Below are 18,327 nucleotides of genomic sequence, written 5' to 3' on the forward strand. Positions count from 1 at the left end.
TGATCTGAAGTTCAGGGGACTTCAGATACTCTGGAGCTGGACCCATGGTAATGAAGCACGTCAACATGCCCCCCCCCCCGAACACTCACACACAGCGTTAATAACCACACACATAATCAACGAAACAAGGGACTTCGAAGCTTTCACTCCTTAGGTCTCACTGTGTCCGTCATGCAATTAAAATACGTACGCGCGTGCATTCACTTTGTAATAGTTCAAAATATTGTGAGATGTCCTAGCTAATTAAACGCTCATCTATCACACGTTCAAATCTTGGCAGGGCCCATAGAGACTTTTACCCTTCTACGGTTGATAAATTGAGTATGATACCAATTCTCTAGTTACTAAATCTATGGCAGGACCCGTACTATCACAGCATCTAGTCCCTAGAGATACGCCAATTTCTACCACACAAAGCACGCCCCCCAGTATACCACCACTCGCCCGACATATGAAAGATATAAATACCCCAAAAGCTGCTAAAGCCGCTAGGCCATCACAATCTTCGCACCTTAGGGCGGGGCGGAGTAAAGACAAGTCTAATCAAGACACTTTTCCCCACAAAACTAACCACTTACACTTGCCACCTGAGGCAGTTCCCATTGTGAGTGTTCTCTCAGGAATACCGGAACTTCCTAAGGGGAAACTTGAGAGACAGCAGGACCTAAGGAATAAGGTTGTGTATTGGCTCACCAAAAATAGACCCCTGCCCTCCTATTTAGACGGGACCATATTAAGTGTCCGAAGGGTGGGCTGGTTGGGTCCTCTCACAAAAAACATCACGGGCGATTTGGCACTAGTGAAGTTTAAACATAAATATGTCGTACCATACCTCCAATCCCGGCAGCCACAAATAGGGGATGGTCCCATATCAGTTTGGTCTCTAAGTGACTTTTACCCCAGAACACTATATGTCCCATCATAATGTCGGATAATATGGAGTAATTTCCTGATGGCAATAAGGGGTCTCGTATTGTGTGGCCAGTCTTCTCCTGTTTTTTAACTTGTGCATGCGGCATTCGGTACCTTGATTTTTTATTTTGATTGTTTTTGTATATTGATTAGCTGATTCATCTTATTAATTTAATTTATCTTTAAGTTCATTTAATCTTTTTATGAAGTGAAATGTATTAATGTGTTGATGTATTCTTCTGTATTGGTGTCGCTTTTATGATTTTCTTTTTTTTAAATCGAATAAAGCTAATCGAATCGAGTATGATATACCCCATCGTGGCAGTATGTAACCTGCTGCTGGCTCAACTTCACAGGCTTAAGAACAGTCTACATATTGAATTGTGAGCACAAAAATAACATTTTAATTTTTTTCCTAAACATACTTAGCAACAGAAATGTTGTATTTTTGGCTCGCTACTTAGCATTTTGGCTCACATAATTCTTCTGCCACGCAATAATCGGTGCCAATATACAAACATTTTGACTCGGTTGCAAAAAGGTTTGTCTATCCATACATAGGGTGTTTCCGGCTATTTTAAATATTTCTAAAAAAGTTGTGCAAGTGAGGCTGCTCTTGCTGTTGCTCCCCATCCCATGCGTCAATTTCACCTTTACATTTCGGTCTTAAAGATATATGATCTATTTGCAGATTGTCCTCGTTGAAGGGAAACTGTTAATACCATTACGGAGGAAATCGATATTCTGTTGGGTTTCTTAAACTGCCGCAATTACTCGAGGTCGAAACGCTTCCAAGTAATGCCGGATTAGCGGCCATTTATTCCTGGCTTATTCTGGGTAATGCTATGCGCTCCCGAGTGCCTCCTAATGTCAGAGGACACAGGCGAGGCGAGCACAGCTGTTCTCGGTTACATAAATGCGCTCATGGCTTGTAATTTCAAGATCAGCTCTAGTTTAAGTTGTACCCGCTGAGCGGCTGGAAGAGAACCTCGCCTTGCTGCTCTTTCATTTTTATATTCAGCGCTTTGATCAGCTTCTGGAGGTGCGTCTGTCCGCTGCACAGTGTACCCAGGGCGGCCTCTTCTCTTGCTTTCTCCCTGGTCATCCTCGACGTGTCCCCCTCTTGATCCTACCTCTCCCGGCTCCTGGGGTATCAGAGCAGTGCAGCCCGCAAACCTGTCTAGCTGCAGTTTCTCCCCGCGGGGTTCACATGGAGGCATGAATCTGTATGCAGGGCTCACACATCCACACTCCAAGGGGGCCGTGGACACTTGTCGTCAGTGAAAATGAAACGGTGTCCCATCAGTCATATCTGGCGCGGGAGGGGGTGCAATGCGAGCACATAACAGGAGTATCTGCAACGTGAGCAGCTGCAGCTTCAGTGCACTACAGCTGCGCCCACCCTGAGGAGCCACTCTGTAGATACTGATATCAACCCAGCTGGTTAATATCTTAAGAATAATATCTAATTCTGTAACTCCTCTAAGCCCCCTGGTTGTCCAGAACAGTGTTTCCTTCATACTGTACAGTTTGGAAGTTGGTTTCAGCTGAGGTCATTCTGTCCTTGCCTCACTCCCTGCGTAGGTTCCAATCTGTATTCTATCCACAGACTCATTCTGCCTCGCACACTACAATGCCTGCTTGCATGTCTCTTTGTAAACATGTTGCAGATATGAGCATACGCTTTTATCACCTACAACTGTTTCCCAAGTCTGTAAAATTATGCTGTTCTACGTAAAGTGCTCTCTATGTCTCTTGAGCTTTATACATGGTATACAAAGCTTACAAAATAAGTACGTCAATAATAAAATAAACAAAGACAGCACCAAACACTTCAATAGTTATCCTGACCTTCTGGTGACCTGGGAATGCACCCAGCTTTATTTCTGCGTCAACCAATCCATCTTCATCCAGTGTTACAACTTCTCCATTATCGCCATCCTTCCATTTGGGAGAGGTCACGTTATGAACTAGTTTGACTGCTACCGACTTGTGCACGGTATTGGTGTCAGCCCAGTAGATCCCAATCTGGAAGGCTTCCTGAAATAGAAACATGTGTATCTGCTTGTAATCGTTTCTGAATGGGACATTTCTACCAGAAGCGCTCTACGTAGTACAAAGAAGGTCCATTACGTCAAAGGTGACAGAAAGGTGGTGAAGATGATTGGGAATGAATGGCGCAAAACAAGGACAGTACCTTACATATAAACAGCCTAGAATTTACATCCACAAAAATAAACAGTTGGCTAGGGCTGCATGGAAGAACAGCTGAGAGAGTCATTGTTGGGGTGTCCGTGAGTTACACATGGGCTTGAGGCGATGGGCCTTTGTCTAGGAGCCATACTTTAGTGCAAAGAGAGGCGATTTACCTCCATGCCCAGTGAGCACTCATGTACGTGTGTTAGCAAGTAGCATAGCTATATGAACTTTTTTACTATGCTCGAACACACAGTTTTTCTCATTAGAGCTATTGTAGGCTTTGACAGTGCTAGCCGATGATGAGTTCACATTGTCTTTGTACAAATGTCATTCATAGGTCTGATTCACAAAGCTATTTGCATATCTAAGTGATATATAGACATGCGTCATTCATGCCTTTCAATTCAAGTTTGCAATTTATGAATTCACATTCACAAGTGGATTTATTCACATATAAAATGACACGAGTACGGTGTCATTTTCAATTAGGGTAAATCTAACAGGAACAGAGTTTTTGCAGCTTTTCAGGGTGTGGCCTGCTGTAAAAAGTGCTGAACAGCCTGAAACTTACATTTTCTCTGTATTCACAAATCTTTTGCAGATGATTTGCCACCCTAAGAAGAGATGCAAATATATTTCCGTCAAGGGCAGAAGTAAACATTTGCACTGTGGAACAAGGGCAGAGACCATCCACAAATTGACGAGAGTGTAGGGAAAGGGTGTTTCTCCAAGGTAAAGAAAACCAAAAAGTGAGCAAGTGCAAACAGACTGCTATGTTACACGTAGTCAGTAATATACATATGCACTAGATACATTTAAAATGTGTCTCTCACCTCCTCCCAGGAATAATCTTTAAATTCTTAATTCCAAAAATGTTGGATATTTGTCTAAGCCCGGGAGTAACCCCACAGTAGCACATTTTGAAGCTTCTTTGCAAAATGGACCATGTTAAATTGGCTTTTTTAAAGGGTGGATGCTTGACTACAACTATTCACAGTTGTGGAGCAATGTCAGCAATCCATTTAAGAAAAGAGAACGCAGGAAAAGCAATAATACACGTGATATGTAATAAATAGGGCAATAGACGTGAAACTGAACTACTTTATAGTAACTGATATGGAGGCATTGGCATTTTAATAATAATAAAAGTGAAAGCACTCTGCAAAGAAGAAATGAACATCAGCATATTTCACATATCCTACCGAACAAGTGAAAGTTGAATTGGGGGTCCCTTATCTGTGTGACCTTGTGACAATGCGCCCCCTGATCTTTTGGCTGCAATGCTGGCTCAATCGGGATATCGTAAACAAAAGGAATCCACTAACATTGTTAGTGGATTCCTTTTGTTTATGCATATTTCTAGGGGAGACAGAATCCACTTCTCCTCTCCCTCCCCCGTTTGTTTATTACGTCAATCGGGATATCCCCCTTACTCATGCAATACTTAAAGATTGCATGTCGCTTGACAACATGGCCCGAATTCCCTGGTTCAGCTACTTAAAAAAGAGTTTTGATCAACTGGGAAGGGGTATCTTATTTACCAACCCAGAATCTATTTTAAAGAAGGACATTGTATCAGTCAAGACTGCTTTTCTGATCCAGAAGGGACTAGATAGGGAGGCTGCGGAGTCTATGAAACCATGTGTCCGGGCCTATCTTCCCCTTATCACGTCTCCTTCTGTAGAACCCTATCTCTTGGGGACATTCACCTCACACGAAATGTTTTTATTAACGAGGCTACGGATGAACACCTTCCATCTTTTGCTGGCTAGACCAAAGGTGACCTCCAGAGGTCAGGTGCTATCCCCTTGTAGTTGTGATGGGAAGTCCCCACAGGATCTGTTACATTTTATGTTTCTTTGCCCATTATATTCTGACCTTAGAAAACTTTTCTTGGTACCAATTTTAAAGAAAAAGAATTTTAAACAAGTCAGACCTGCATTGATGTTTTACAACTATTGCCCATTGATTGTATATATTTTATTATTAACTTTTTAAAGTCTACTGTGAAATCTAGATATTTTATGGATATTTAACGTATTCAATGGGCCTGCTCTCCTTTTGTAATTATAATATTAGCCTGATATGTCTTCCCACTGCTGAGTATTTGTTATATGTATGTGTGTGACTTTTATGGATTTATAACCTAAATCCGAATAAAGATATTTTTGATTTGATTTGAAGTGAAAGAGGAAAGACTAAGAGGAATGTTGGTGGAGAAACACGGAGTTGTGTCTATAAAAGAAATACAAGTATTAGAACAATGTACTCCTAACTGACAGACAGCCATACATCCAATGCACAATTTAGCAACAATATCAGAAATAATTATTCTACCCCGGTGGCAGAAATTGTAATTTTACTGCAATATTTTCCCTTTAGTCTTTATGTTTAGTTATTGGTTCAGCAATTTGAGCAGAAATTCCATACACAGCCCGTGTCTAAGAGTATTGACATTTATACATAGAATGGTAACATCAATTAGGTGATGAGGCGTGTCGGTGACAAAAAAAATATTGCCTATATGTTGAGTAACTGCTGTGAGAAAGTGTGTTGCAAGCCCTTCGGTTGGAACAGCTGGACACAGAGGTCTGTAATTGGATAGGATGGAGTCTGATCTTTGTGTGAGGAAGAGGAAATTCTAGTGGATAATCGCTGAGTAGCAGAATTACCTAAACTGGGATGTGGCATTGGTCGGTAAGATGGTTTTGTGTTTACAGCAGACTATTGGTGTACATGTTCCATTTAACATACTATTATTTCTTTAGGACACTTTTTGGAGTGTTCGGTTCATGCAGTAATGATTGTCCCATACAATGAACACTATTACGAGTGAGACAGGGTAGTATATGTAGGAATGGGCCCAGTTATTCCACAACGTGGTCCCTGATTCCGGGCCCGGACACTCGTGAGGCCCAGTAACTGAGGGTGCATGGGAGCCTGCGTTCTAGCTGGAATCATTAACATCCGCCTTCGTATTTCAATCTCAATTTACAGAACATCTTGTAATGAAGCCCAGTGTGAGGTTACCAACAAACATGTTTTGAACCGGTAGGCTTCCATCTGAGGAGGAAATCAGGTATTGATCTGAACAATATGGAGTAAGAATGTGGTGTACAGGTTTACCTGGAAATTAGGTGGTATCATGGTTTTCCCGGCTGGAATCTGGAGTACAATCCTCTCTCCTTCAAAGAGCCAGAGGTCCCACTTGGACTGGTTGATAAGCAGAGCCCAGGGAAGCAGCTCTACCAACAGGGTTTTCAGGCACGGCTTCCAGACCGACAGCTTTACTCGCATGGGGCTGTCCCACTGAGCTAACTGCTCGCTGCTGTTCCAGGAAACACATCCAAAAAGAGATGGAAAAGTGTTATTATAGCATTATCAGACTGCGTTTAACTCCAGTACACATGATACAGCTAAAGCTAACATAACATCCTATGTCATGAAATAGCAGCTTGGGTTTCAAGAGTTTGTGCAGAGATGACTGAAAAGGGGAAGGAAATTGATCCAAACAGCTCCCACTGGAGCCACAGGCTCTTCTAATGACAGGAGTCAATTGTGAAGAGGGTTAGAGCCAAACACAATTCCACCACCACTACTCGGCCAAAGAAAAACAATCCAGGATAAACTCACGGAGGCAAAGGAGGCTGCACTGTGTAGGATTATAGAATGAAATTAAACACACAAAATACAATCTTCAACTTCACTAATCACAAAAAAATGTTTCATCGGATCAGTGGCTAGAAAACGCATTTTACCTCTCAAAACTGTGTAACTTTTAGGTGCAAATCAGACTTATAGGTTATTACAGCGCAAGCAGTTTTTTTCATAAAAGATAAATCACAGCATTTATTATTTACAAAATATGCCTTCGTCTGCAAGAACCGTTTTTGTTTCAAAGAACTGTTGATACAGGACGGACTTGTAGGTTTTTCGTGTATATAATGATCTACATGGGTCTCAGTAACCACCGCCCGAGGGCCTAGGAATATGTTCCCTAAGACTAAGAAAATATAAGCAGTTACAGGATTCTTCTCACCTTTGCACTAATTTTGTGAAAGGCACAACGTGCCACATTTGGAGCATATCACAAGGTGAGATTTGACATCAGTATGAAAGAGACTTGCATCTTTGCTTTTCAATAAATATTGTTCATTTTGTTTACTTACTGATACAATCAACGTGTCTTTGCTAGCCCCAAGTATATCAGTCAGGTAATGAGGGAAATCCAGCAGAGGTGAAAGCACCATTCACAATGACAAACATTTTGAAACGAAAATGTTTTTAGAAAGCTTAACTAATACACAGCACAGCCTCAGCACGGCAGCACAAGTGCAAGTTCCCTTACCGAGGGTATGGATGAACTGCTTTCACCATCCACCAATACTGCCAAAACAAAATAGGAGGCGGACCTGGGGTTGATACTCTCTAGGAAATCATGGACATACTGTTGTGAGAAAACTGAACATGGAAAAAAAGTTACCTGTACCATGTGGTTCTCCAGTATTTATATCTTTTTAAGATTCACATGGTTGAATCTACGCCCTCGTCATGGTGGTAGTCCCACGGTAACAGTAAAATAGTTGTATTAAAGCTTTAAACTCAATTCCCATTGAAATTCAATAGCCTTTAGCAACCTATTATCAATCAATCAATCACAGAATTTGTAGAGCGCACTACTTACCCGCGAGGGTCTCAAGGCGCTGGGGGGAAGGAGGGGGGTGCCGCTACTGGTCGAACAGCCAGGTCTTGAGTAGCCTCCTGAAGGTCAGCAGGTCTTGGGTCTGTTGTAGGCTGAGTGGAAGGGTGTTCCAGGTCTTGGCGGCGAGGTGGGAGAAGGATCTGCCGCCGGTGGTTGTTCTTTGGATGCGCGGGTCGGTGGCGAGGGAGAGGTTGGCAGAGCGGAGCTGGCGGTTGGGGACGTAGAAGAGGAGTCGTCTGTTGAGGTAGGCTGGGCCGGTCTTGTGGAGTGCCTTGTGTGCGTGGATGAAGAGTTTGAAGGAGATTCTCCTGTCGACTGGGAGCCAGTGCAGGCTTCTCAGGTGGGGGGTGATGTGGCTGCGCGTGGTACGTCGAGGATGAGGCGTGCAGAGACTTTTGAATGCGTTGTCGTTTGATGAGCTTGGCTGGGGTTCCTGTGTAGAGGGTGTTTCCGTAGTCGAGTCTGCTGCTGACGAGGGCCTGAGTGACTGTTCTTCTTGTATCTGTCGGGATCCACCTGTACATCCTGCGGAGCATGCAGGGGGTGTTGAAGCAGGAGGAAGAGACGGCGTTGACTTGCATGGTCATGGAGAGCGTAGAGTCGAGGATGACTCCCAGGTTGCGTGCATGGTCGGTGGGTGTCGGGGCCAACCCCAGTGCCGTCGGCCACCAGGAGTCATTCCAGGCTGATGGGTTGGAGCCGAGGATGAGGACTTCTGTCTTGTCTGTGTTCAGTTTTAGTCGGCTGCTCTTCATCCAACCGGGGAGGAGGTTGGGTTTGGCGGTCCTTGGTGAGGGAGAGGATCAGTTGAGTGTCGTCGGCGTAGGAGAGTATGTTGAGGTCGTGCTGTTGGGCGATGCGTGCGAGCGGGGCCATATAAATGTTGAACAGTGTTGAGCTGAGGGATGAGTCCTGGGTACGCCGCAGATGATTTCGGAGGCTTCCGATCGGAATGGGGGGAGGCGGACTCTCTGTGTTCTGCCGGAGAGGAAGGAGGTGGTCCATTCCAGGGCCTTGTTTCGGATCCCGGTACAAAAGGGGGTGATGATGGACGGGGCATCTGAATCAATCAAACACTCACACCCAGTCAAAAGATCTGGGTTTAATCCATCACCGTTCTTTAGCCCACTCTGCCACCCCAGCTCAGACATGGCTATATGCAAATCAGTCTGACCCTGTGCCTCATGGGAACAGTCCAGCCCGAACTGCCAAGCCATGCCTTCCCTGGAAACAAGCTTCCGAGGACCGGTTTCTGGCATTCCAGCCGTCTTCAGCCCGGCTTGCTTGAATCCAGTGGCAAAGTGAGCAAGGGACTCACGTCTGAGCATAGCCTGCCACACTTATGGTGGACAAAAGCGGTACAAAAGGGGGTGGTGATGGACGGAGCATCTGAATCAATCAAACACTCACACCCAGTCAAAAGATCTGGGTTTAATCCATCACTGTTCTTTAGCCCACTCTGCCACCCCAGCTCAGACATGGCTATATGCAAATCAGTCTGACCCTGTGCCTCATGGGAACAGTCCAGCCCGAACTGCCAAGCCATGCCTTCCCTGGACCGGAAACAAGCTTCCGAGGACCGGTTTCTGGCATTCCAGCCGTCTTCAGCCCGGCTTGCTTGAATCCAGTGGCAAAGTGAGCAAGGGACTCACGTCTGAGCATAGTGTGGGCTAAAGAATGGTGATGGATTAAACCCAGATCAGTTGACTGGGGGTGAGTGTTTGATTTGCTCAAGCGCTCCGTCCATCATCCCCTTTTGTATCGCTTTGTTCGCCCTAAGTGTGGCAGGGTATGCTCAGACGTGAGTCCCTTGCTCACTTGGCCACTGGATTCAATATAGCCTGGCTGATGAGGATTATGAATCCGAAACCGGTCCCAGGATGCTTGTTTCCGGTCCATGGAAGACATGGCTTGGCAGTTCGGGCTGTACTGTTCCCATGAGGCACAGGGTCAGACTGATTTGCATATAGCCATGTTTGAAATGGGGTGGCTGAGTGGGCTAAAGAATGGTGATGGATTAAACCCAGATCAGTTGACTGGGGGTGAGTGTTTGATTTGCTCAAGCGCTCCGTCCATCATCCCCTTTTGTATCGCTTTGTTCGCCCTAAGTGTGGCAGGGTATGCTCAGACGTGAGTCCCTTGCTCACTTGGCCACTGGATTCAATATAGCCTGGCTGATGAGGATTATGAATCCGAAACCGGTCCCAGGATGCTTGTTTCCGGTCCATGGAAGACATGGCTTGGCAGTTCGGGCTGTACTGTTCCCATGAGGCACAGGGTCAGACTGATTTGCATATAGCCATGTTTGAAATGGGGTGGCTGAGTGGGATAAAGAATGGTGATGGATTAAACCCAGATCAGTTGACTGGGGGTGAGTGTTTGATTTGCTCAAGCGCTCCGTCCATCATCCCCTTTTGTATCGCTTTGTTCGCCCTAAGTGTGGCAGGGTATGCTCAGACGTGAGTCCCTTGCTCACTTGGCCACTGGATTCAATATAGCCTGGCTGATGAGGATTATGAATCCGAAACCGGTCCCAGGATGCTTGTTTCCGGTCCATGGAAGACATGGCTTGGCAGTTTGGGCTGTACTGTTCCCATGAGGCACAGGGTCAGACTGATTTGCATATAGCCATGTTTGAAATGGGGTGGCTGAGTGGGCTAAAGAATGGTGATGGATTAAACCCAGATCAGTTGACTGGGGGTGAGTGTTTGATTTGCTCAAGCGCTCCGTCCATCATCCCCTTTTGTATCGCTTTGTTTCGGATCCCTGCGTCATGGATGTGTGTGCGTAGAGTGCGGTGGCAGACCGTGTTGAAGGCGGCGGAGAGGTCCAGCAGTATGAGGCCTGTGGTCTTGTCGTTGTCCAGCAGGGACCTGATGTCATCGATGGCTGCGATGAGGGCAGTCTCTGTGCTGTGGTTGCTGCGGAACCCTGACTGGGAAGGGTCCAGGATATTGTTTTCTTCGAGGTAGTGCGTTAGCTGTCTGCTGACGATCTTCTCAATGACCATGGCTGGGAACAGGAGCAGGGAGATGGGCCGGAAATTCTTGAGGTCCCTCGGGTCCGCCTTGGGTTTTTTGAGTAGGGTGTTGATCTCTGTGTGCTTCCAGCTCTCTGGGAAGGTCGGGTCTCGAAGGAGAGATTGATGACGGTGCACAGGTGGGGTGCGATGGAGCTGCTGGCTTTGTTGATGATGTTGTGCAGAAAAGGGTCTGACGGGTAACTGGAGTGGATTGTGCTCATGGTCTTGATGGTGCCATTGATGTTCACGTTGGTCCACGCTGTCAGGGGGTCGTGGTCGATGGTGTGCGGCGCGTCTGATGTGTCGGTGTCTGTTGGGACTGTCTGGTTGTTGAAGCTGTCGTGGATGTCGGAGATCTTGCGGTGGAAGAAGGTGGCGACGGAGACGCACAGAGCTTGCTATGGTGGGATATCGTTGGTGTTGGAACTGGGGTTGGGAGTTCCTTCACTATGTTGAAGAGCTCCTTGCTGTTGTGGGCGTTGTTGTTGAAGCGGTCTTTGAAGGAGATCCTCTTGGCGGAACTGATGAGATGATGGTGGTTGCGGATGCCGTCTTTGTGTGCTGCTTTGTGTACGCCTCGCCGGCGTGATCATTGTTTTAAAACATCCAAACTTCAGCCAATCACAGAATAGACCATAGAGTCTCCATCCCCTGCAGGGCCACAGATACCTCAGATTTTGAGCACAAGTGTAAATAGAAGACCAAAGAGGTATGGAAGGTGAACCTGAAAGAGGAGGAGGGTGGGCCGCATGTAGATCTATGAAAGATAGCAATACTGGAGAACCACAGTGTTCAGATAAGTCACTTGTTTTTTCTCCAGTATTGTATCTTTTATAGATTCACATGCTTTGATCAGAATAGTGAGCAGTTCTCAAATGGCAATGGTGGCGGGTAAGGTGAACCATCCCACCATGCACGTGAACGTAGAAAATAATAACGTAAAGGCAGAACTTGTAATTGCAGAAACAAACAATAGGCATATAGAGTCGCCATTATTCTTTAAAATGAAGGTAACCGAAAGGCATTAATCACCAATAATACAACAATTATAGTTGAACAAGAGATATTAACAGGTTCATACCTTATGAGAACAGACGTCGCAGAGAAGCTTATCCTACAGCTACATCCGCCTTCTGCCACGCGTCCAGGCAGTAATGCTTTGTTATGTTATGTTATTTTATTTTATATAGCGCACAGATGCCGCAGCCAAGTGGCGTCCCGGCGCTTTGGAGATTGTGTAACACAACACAGTAGTGATGACCCAGAAAAATGGGACTAAACTGTAGAAAATAGGAAGGTTTTTAGTGCCTTCCTAAAAGGGAGCAAGTCGGGGATGGAACGGAGAGGGGCAGGCAGAGAGTTCCAGAGAGCTGCCGCCAGCACTGAAAAAGACCGTCCACCCATTCTAGCTTTTTGGAAGCGTGGCACAATGGCAAGATTTAATCCAGCGGATCGAAGGGCTCTAGAGGGGACATAATGAAGGATAGTCTGCGAAAGAATGGGAGGGGAAGCTAATTTAAGAATTTTAAAAGTTAAGCAAAGAGCTTTAAACTTAATTCTTTGCCCCACAGGTAGCCAATGGAGATCTTGGATAGTTCGACGAGCAGAGACGAACTTTGGAAGGCCAACCAGCATCCTGGCCGCCGCATTTTGGACCCTCTGGAGGCGGGATAACTCTGCCTGATTCAGGCCCAAAAATAGAGAGCTGGCATAGTCCAGTCTGGTAAGAACCAGAGCTTGGACTATAATCTGTCTGGTGTCCGCATCAAAAAACTTAAAAATAGGTCGGAGACACTGCAGAGTACCAAAACATGTGCCAGCCACACGTTTAGTGTGGGATGTGAAAGAAAGTTTGTCATCAAACCACACCCCGAGGTTTCTGACTTCATCCACGGGAGTGGGAACAGGGCCTAGTTCAGATGGCCACCATTGATCTCCCCATAACCCTCTATCCTTACCAAAAATGATAACCTCAGTCTTAGAGGCATTGTGAAGGGATGGACGTTCGTCCATGTCGCCACCCTGCAAATGTCGGGTAAAGACACTCTGGCAAAGAGCGCCAAGGATGCTGCCATCTTCCGAGTGGAATAATGAACAAGTTACTTACCTTCGGTAACGATATATCTGTAAGAAACAGTAGTTAGTATTAGATTCCTTACCTTAGAATATCCCCAGGCGTCAGTCTGGATCCGGAAACTTTTGCGTAGCAGTACCCCTGCGCGTCGGTAGGCGTCGTCTGCAGGCGTCCCCTGCGGCTCCGCGTCGTCGTCGTGCGCCGTGATGACGTCGCTGGAGTATATAGACGCCGCCTCCGCGCGCTGACGTCAGTTCTTTGCACACAGCTTTTCCGCGCCAGAACACGCAGAGCCATGTGAGAACTAACACTGGTGCCATGTGAAACTAGGGCCCTGAAAGGGATGTCCTTAACCCTAGGTATCAGTTCGCAGAACGGGGAGGATGGGTGGGGCGGTAAGGAATCTAATACTAACTACTGTTTCTTACAGATATATCGTTACCGAAGGTAAGTAACTTGTTCATCTGAAAGAAACAGGTTAGTATTAGATTCCTTACCTTAGAATAGATACCCCAGCAATACCAACCCCGGTGGTGGGTCTGCGAACCAATACAATCCTACACCAGAAAGTCCTGGAGGACCGAACGGCCAAAGAAGCCGTCCCTCCAGACTTGACTGTCCAGGCAGTAATGCCTCGCAAAGGTGTGCAGCGAGGCCCACGTAGCCGCCTGGCAAATGTCCTGCAAAGGGACTCCCCGGCCCAGGGCGGTAGTAGCCGTGGCCCGAGTGGAATGGGCCCTCAGCCCAACAGGAGGCTCCTTCCGAGCCAAAGAGTAGCATGCTTTGATGCACAGGACGACCCACCGAGAGATGGTTCGTTTCTGTACCGCCCTTCCCTTCTTCTCACCCACGTAGCCAACAAACAGTTGGTCATCCACCCGGAACTGGCGTGTGCGATCCATATAAAATGAAAGCGCACGTTTTGGGTCCAGACGATGGAGCCGCTCTTCATCTTTTGAAGGATGCGGAGGCGGGAAGAAGGAGGGTAGGGTGATGGACTGCCCGATGTGAAAAGCAGAAACTACTTTGGGCAGGAAAGAAGGTCTAATTCTAAGAACCACCTTGTCAGGATGAACGGACAAGAAAGGAGGTTTAACAGAAAGAGCCTGGAGCTCACTCACTCTCCTGGCAGAGGTGATGGCAACCAGGAAGGCCGTCTTTAAAGTGAGAAGACGGAGAGGGCAGGAATGAAGCGGCTCAAAGGGAGCACACATCAAGAATGTCAGAACCAGGTTCAAGTCCCACTGAGGCATCACGAACGGAACAGGTGGATACATGTGCGTGATGCCCTTCAAGAATCTCGTTACAATAGGGGACTTGAACAAAGATGGCTGATCAGGTAGCCTTAAGAAGGCGGAAAGGGCAGAAAGGTAGCCCTTGATAGTGCCCAGAGCAGAGCCCTGCTGGGCAAGAGAGAGAAGGAAGAGGAGAACCTCGGAGAGAGGGGCAGAAAGGGGATCCACAGCCTTTGCTGTGCACCATGCCACAAATCTGTTCCACCGGCAGGCGTATACCGACTTTGTGGAGGGACGCCTGGCTGCCAGAATCACATCACAGACTTCAGGAGGCAAGTCAAATGGCCTCAACTGTCGCCGCTCAATCTCCAAGCATGGAGGTGGAGACTGGACAGGTTCGGGTGGAGGACCGTCCCCTGCTGCTGCGACAGAAGGTCCTCCTGAAGGGGCAGGCGGATCGAGGGACCGACTGACATGCTGAGTAGCTCGGGATACCAGTACCTTCGAGCCCAGTCCGGAGCCACAAGGATAACTTGGGCCCGGTCGCGCCTGATCTTCTTCAGCACTCTGGGCAGAAGTGGTATAGGCGGAAAGGCGTACAACAGACCGCAACTCCACTCGCGCCGAAAGGCGTCGCCGAGCGAGTGCCGTCTTGGAAACTCCAACGCGCAGAACTGATGACATTGCGCGTTCTCTTCTGTGGCGAATAGATCTAACCAAGGCTCTCCCCATTGCAGAAAGAGACCTTTCGCCACGTCCGAGTTCAGACGCCATTCGTGATCCACCGAGCACCGACGGCTGAGTTCGTCCGCCCTGGCGTTCAGAGAACCTGCCAGGTGTTGAACCGTCAGAGTCACGCCCTGACGTTCCAGCCATTGCCAGAGGCGCAGAGCCTCCTGGCAAAGGGTCCACGACCCCACTCCGCCCTGCTTGTTGCAGTACCACATGGCGGTGGTGTTGTCCGTGAACACCTGCACTACACTCCCGTTGACAAAGGGGAGGAATGCCTTCAGTGCTAAGCGAATCGCCCGCAGCTCCAACAAGTTGATATGGAGCCGGGACTCCGCCGGAGACCAGATGCCTCTGATCTCCGCCTCTCCCAAGTGGCCACCCCAGCCCTGGAGGGACGCGTCCGTCACAACCACGTGCTCCGGTTGGGGAAGGGAGAGGGATCTGCCTCTGACCCAATCGCGGTCCTGTAGCCACCACTGCAACTGTCTCGCAGTGCCCTCCGAGATCAGGACATGGTCGGAAAGGTTGCCCTGATGCTGGGCCCACTGAAACTTCAGGTCCCACTGCAGAGCCCGCATCCGCCACCTGGCGTGATGCACCAGAAGGATGCAGGAGGCCATCAGCCCCAGAAGCCGCAGCGTCAACCTGACCGAGACCCGGGATAACGGCTGAAAGATGGGAATCAAGGCCTGAATAGCCTGGACCCGCCGTTCCGGGGGATAAACCCGAAACTGCGCCGAGTCGAGAACCGCTCCGATGAAAAGGAGCTTTTGAGAGGGACACAGGTGTGATTTCGGCACATTGATGGAAAACCCCAGCTCGTGCAGGAGGTCCGCCGTCACCTGAAGGTGGTGGATGACTGTCTGGGGCGAGCCCGCCTTCAACAACCAGTCGTCGAGGTAGGGGAAGACTGAAACCCCTAACCGGCGCAGATGAGCTGCGACCACCGCCATCACTTTCGTGAACACCCGTGGGGCGCTGGTAAGGCCGAATGGGAGCACGATAAACTGAAAGTGATCGTGGCTTACCGTGAACCGCAGGTAACGCCGGTGGGCCGGCAGGACGGGGATGTGAAAATACGCATCCTGCAAGTCCAACGCTACCATCCAGTCTTGTGGGTCTAGAGCAGCCAAGACCTGAGCCAAAGTCAACATCTTGAACTTCTACTTCCGGAGGAAGCCGTTGACGTTCCGTAGGTCCAAGATAGGACGTAGTCCCCCTTTGTCCTTCTTGGGTACCAGAAAGTAGTGGGAGTAGCAACCACACCCTACTTCTGGCCCAGGAACGCGCTCGATGGCCCCCTTGGCCAAGAGGGCCGTAACTTCCTCCCGCAGAAGTGTCAAGTGGTCCCCCGACACACGGTGGTTCTGCGGTGGCATGGCTGGAGGAGTGGTCTCGAAGGGGAGGGAGTAGCCCCTTCGGACGAGCTGCAGCACCCACCTGTCCGATGTGATAGTGCGTCAGCGGGAGTGGTGATGGCGAACCCTGCCACCCACTGGCGTCACGAGGGCCTGAGAGCTCGGACTAGGAGGATTTGGAGGCTGCTGCGGGGGGAGGTGTGGACTGACCTCGCCGCTGTCCCCGACCGCCACCACGGCGGAATCCACGGCCGCCACCGCGCTGAGGAGCGCTCTGCGGTGCGTTGCTGGCAGCCCGTGTGGGACCACCCCTTCCGTGGCCACGAAAGGAGCGAAACGAACCCGTTTGCTGGCGCTGGGTCGAGAGACCCAAGGACTTGGCCGTGACCCTGGAGTCCTTGAAGCGCTCAAGCGCGTTGTCCGCTTTGTCGCCGAACAGGCGACTGCCATCGAATGGCATGTCCATCAGGGCATTCTGGACATCCGGCGAGAAGTTGGCGGATCTCAGTCAAGCATGGCGACGAATCGCCACCGTCGTGGACATCGCTCTGCCCAGCGAGTCGGTCGTGTCAAGACCACACCGTATGGAATACCTCGCCGCGTCCCGGCCTTCAACCATAGCCTGGCCGAGCTTGTCCCGTACCTCCTGCGGGCATTGCGGCAGGCACTCTGCGACCGTATCCCACAGAGAGTGGTTGTAGCGGCCCAAGAGGCATGCGGTGTTGCAAGACCGCAGTCCGGCACTCAGGGACGAGAAGACCTTCTTGCCATACTGGTCGTACCGCTTAGATTCCCGATCGGGCGGAGCCGACGGAAATGCGGACTGGGAAGTGGAGGCCTGGATCACCAGACTCTCAGGGGAGGGATGGGTTGACAGGAAGGCCGGGTCGTCCGAACACGGACGGTGGCGCCTGGCAACGTTCCGATCAACAGGCGCACCTGAAGCGGGCCTGGACCACGTGCCCAAAAGGACATCCGTCAAGGCGTCATTAAACGGCAGCAGAGGCTCCTGTGGGCATGACTGCGGTTTGAATACCTCGGTGAGGATGTTAGGCTTCACCTTAGCGACGGGGAGCTCAAGGTTCAAGGCCTTGGCAGCCCTCATCAGTACCACCGAATAGGCAGCCCCAGCCTCCGACGCCACAGTGGGAGGCGAGACAAACCCAGGGTTAGGCGATTCGTCCAGACCACTGGCATCACCCAAGTCACCTGCCCAGTCCACGTCGTACTGGCATTCTCGTGACAGAGGGTCCTCAGACCCCTCCCAACCCTCTCCATAATCGTCCTCATCGCCATAGTTTGAGTCAACGATATAGACCGGCTCCTCGGAGCCAAGGGGCCCCAACGGCGCCGGACTCGGCGTCGGACGATGCCGGTCCGACTCCGCGACCGGATTCGGAGAGGGAATGGGGGTGGCGCCGCGCGGCGCCGGCGCCCCGACGCCGGCCGGAACCGGCGTCGGAGTCACGGCACCGCGCGGAGGCGGCACCACGGGTTGCCCCGATGGAATCGGCGCCGGAGAGGCCGGTAGACCAGCCGGCGACGACCCTGAAGGGCCCAGCGGCGCCGGGGCCGGAACCGCCGGCGGCGTCGGGGCAGGAGCACCCGAACCGGTCGGGCCCCCAGACGGGACCGACGGGCCCGCAGGCGCCGTAGGCCCCGCCGGAGGAGACAGCGCCCTCATAGCCATGAGGAACTCCTCAATCTCCTCGCGTGACGCGCCTTCCCCAGGGACCGACGGGTATGGGGCAGACGGCGTCGGCGACCCACGCGGGGCCGCGGGGGTGGGGCCACCCGAACCCCCGGCCGCATCACACGGGCGTCGGGGGGAGTCGGGGGTACGATGACGACGCCCGACTTCTTGTGTCGCTTACCTGAGGAACCGGAGGAATGGTGACGACTTCCGGAACGCTCGTGGCGGCTCCGCGACCGTTCTCTCGACCGCTCCCTCGACCTCCGTCCGGACCGGGACCGCTCTCGACGCGGGGCCGACACTCGGAGCTCGAGTAGCTTGCGGGACCGCTCCCGCCTAGCCTTACTCGTCAAGGCCCGGCAGTCGACGCAGGACTCCACGTCGTGGTCCGCGCCCAGAC

At 50.0% G+C, this 18,327-nt stretch overlaps 1 protein-coding gene across 4 annotated transcripts in view; it reads right to left on the minus strand.

Annotated features, from left to right (window-relative positions):
* Nucleotides 1–18,327, minus strand: part of VPS13B (vacuolar protein sorting 13 homolog B) — a 3,181,000-nt gene that overhangs the window by 145,599 nt on the left and 3,017,074 nt on the right. For 3 of the 4 annotated variants that reach the window (XM_078686964.1, XM_078686963.1, XM_078686966.1), the window contains exons 49-50: nt 6,238–6,439; nt 2,764–2,952 (exon numbers count right to left, since the gene is read on the minus strand). In XM_078686964.1, the coding sequence (XP_078543090.1) occupies nt 2,764–2,952; nt 6,238–6,439 (391 nt within the window). The remainder of the gene's footprint in view (nt 1–2,763; nt 2,953–6,237; nt 6,440–18,327) is intronic. The other variant, XM_078686965.1, reaches the window with a different exon arrangement.

Source organism: Lissotriton helveticus, chromosome 4_1 (genome assembly GCF_964261635.1).
Source record: "Lissotriton helveticus chromosome 4_1, aLisHel1.1, whole genome shotgun sequence".
Classification (NCBI taxonomy): domain Eukaryota; kingdom Metazoa; phylum Chordata; class Amphibia; order Caudata; family Salamandridae; genus Lissotriton; species Lissotriton helveticus.